Here is a 2,500-nt window from a genome sequence, read left to right as displayed (position 1 = left end):
GAGCGGGATTCGAACCTGGATCGCCGTAGTGGCGGCCGCGAAAGCTACCACTGATCTATCAAGTCGTCTGTGTGTGTGTGTGTGTGTGTGTGTGTGTGTGTGTGTGTGTGTGTGTGTGTGTGTGTGTGTGTGTGTGTGTGTGTGTGTGTGTGTGTGTGTGTGTGTGTGTGTGTGTGTGTGTGTGTGTGTGTGTGTGTGTGTGTGTGTGTGTGTCTATCTACCTGTTTGTCTGTCTGTCTGTCTATCTCTCTGTCTGGCTGTCTACATGTCTGCCTACATGTCAGTCTGTCTGTCTGTCTGTCTGTCTGTCTGTGTGTCTGTCTGTCTGTCTGTCTGTCTTTCTCCACTTGCTATTAACCTTCACATTAAGACTGCGTATGTGATATGCGTTAATTTGTTCACATGTGTTATTTACGCATACACATGACCATGCAGGGGTTTATCCTGTCTGTCTATATATATTTCATGTATGCATAAGTTTATTCACGTATATATTATATCTATGCATATTCTTTTCTTTATGATCTGATGTATTCTGAGTGTGTACTTTAGTCTTGCTTATAATTATTGAATATTTTGCGAAGACATTTTTTGAGCAGACAACTTTCTTTTTTTTAACTCACGAGTGATATAACCAGTTTTGTTTTAATGAGTCTTGTTATATATTAACATTATTTTCTTCAACTGTTCATCGTAAAAATAGAGGTAAGAGAAGAAATATAATCCCTATTTCATAATTATGAGCAAGAGTTTATAAACGCTAATATGTATATTCTTTCTTTCACGTGGCATCCATCTCTCATAAGATAAAAGGCTTGGCATGAGGCTCGTAAATCCAACACCACACGTATAGACACTGACACACACCTGCACCACCTTTCTCTCAACACCTGACAATCTCACCATCGCCAGAAACTCCTACACAAGTTACTTGAAAACTATTCCAATGCATGCATGCAGCAGACTGACCCTCTTCTCACGGTCGCCTGGAGATGGTTTCAATATAAACAAAACAAAGCTGACAAATAAACGTGTACTTGACAAAACCAGAATCATTCCCATTTCCCTAAATTTCATGTCGTTGAATTTTTGTTTACCAAATTTTCATTTCGCCAAACTCCCTGGCCAAAACTAAGCTAGGTCAGCCTAACCTGATCTAACCTAATTTAACCAAGCTGAACTTAAACTAACTCACAAAATTTAGTCTAGCCTAATCCGACCTTACCAAACCCAACCTGAACCACAACTAACCATTTTAACCTTACCTCACCTTGCTTAGTCTTACCTAACCATACCGAACCTTAATTAAACTAAATTATCCTTAGCTAGTCTAACCTGTCCTATCTTTACCTGACCTAGTCTAACCTAGTCCAACCCAACCCGACCCAACCTAATCCAACCCAACCCAACATATCCATTTGCCGAAGGGTCAAAGTCATTGAGGAAGTAGTCGTGAAGAGACTTTGAAGAAGGGAATGGGGTTTAGCACAATGGAGGGACAATAGAATTTCCTTTTTGGGTGAAGATGAGTTTCAAGTCTTAAAAGAATGCTAACTGACTCTGGCTCTTAGGTGTGTCTGTAAAGTCCCTAAAACGTCGACTGCATGAGACTTATGCAGGCAATGCCTTCCGGTACGGGGTTTCCTTTAGTGAAAATCAGTCTTCAATCATACAAGAATGATGAGATACTCTGGTGCATAGAGTTCTCATTAAAGTCATTGAACTGCATAAGAGTTGTGCGGTCAAAACCCCAAATGGGATAATGTAACCTGAGGGAGTTTGGCGAAGTGTTCTTAGGTAAAACGTATTTTGACGAAGGGAAAAAAGAAAAGTCCATGATCTATCCATCTGCACATTTCGAAAAGGTTGGTACACTTGCTTACCAAAGGTTGGCCACCCTGCCTTTTTTTTTCTGGAACTAACCGCGCTGGCCGTGAGGAGAGATCTTGGGTCAGCTTTCGTCAGCGTCACCCACCGCCGTGCATGCGCGCGCTTCTGTAACTGACGCTGACTCGCGATTGCAGAGTCCTCCGTTCCCGCGTCAGGACTGCCCGGGACTCCCGCCGGACGCCACGGCCGCCGCCGCCGCACTCAACAACAACAACGAGACAAAGACCTACGCGGAAAAGGACGTAAGTCGCACTGGCTGTGCTTGCACGAAGTCGCACCTCACAGGTTTCTTGGGCTGCGCATGCGCAAGGTCGTAGCCAGGGGGAGGGGGGAGGGGGAGTGTGTAGCGCTGGTTCCCAACATTTCTGCAATATTGATCCTTTTTTTTCTCAATTATTGAAAACTCACACGGTCCCCTGCTGCCAACCGATTTGTTTTACGATTTTTTAGCAAATATAATTTTGTAGTTACGACAATAAGTGATTAAAACACTTGTTTGCACCAATATCAAAGCAAGAGTAATGTAGAAACATAAAAACAAAGTAATTTCACTACTATGCCCTCCCTCCCTCGTAAAACTTTCGCAAAGTCGCCACCCACAGGTTTGGAG

At 43.0% G+C, this 2,500-nt stretch overlaps 1 protein-coding gene across 1 annotated transcript in view; it reads left to right on the top strand.

Moving 5' to 3' along the window:
- synr (BH3-only protein sayonara) overlaps positions 1–2,500 on the top strand; it is a 93,735-nt gene that overhangs the window by 50,231 nt on the left and 41,004 nt on the right. The window contains exon 3 of the mRNA XM_076173067.1: positions 2,025–2,132. Within this exon, the coding sequence (XP_076029182.1) occupies positions 2,025–2,132 (108 nt within the window). The remainder of the gene's footprint in view (positions 1–2,024; positions 2,133–2,500) is intronic.

The sequence above is a fragment of the Oratosquilla oratoria genome, chromosome 33, assembly GCF_046742065.1.
Source record: "Oratosquilla oratoria isolate Oo_2021 chromosome 33, ASM4674206v1, whole genome shotgun sequence".
NCBI classification, from domain to species: Eukaryota; Metazoa; Arthropoda; class Malacostraca; order Stomatopoda; family Squillidae; genus Oratosquilla; species Oratosquilla oratoria.
Note: the sequence above shows the minus strand (reverse complement) of the source record. Positions and strands in the feature narration are given on the sequence as shown.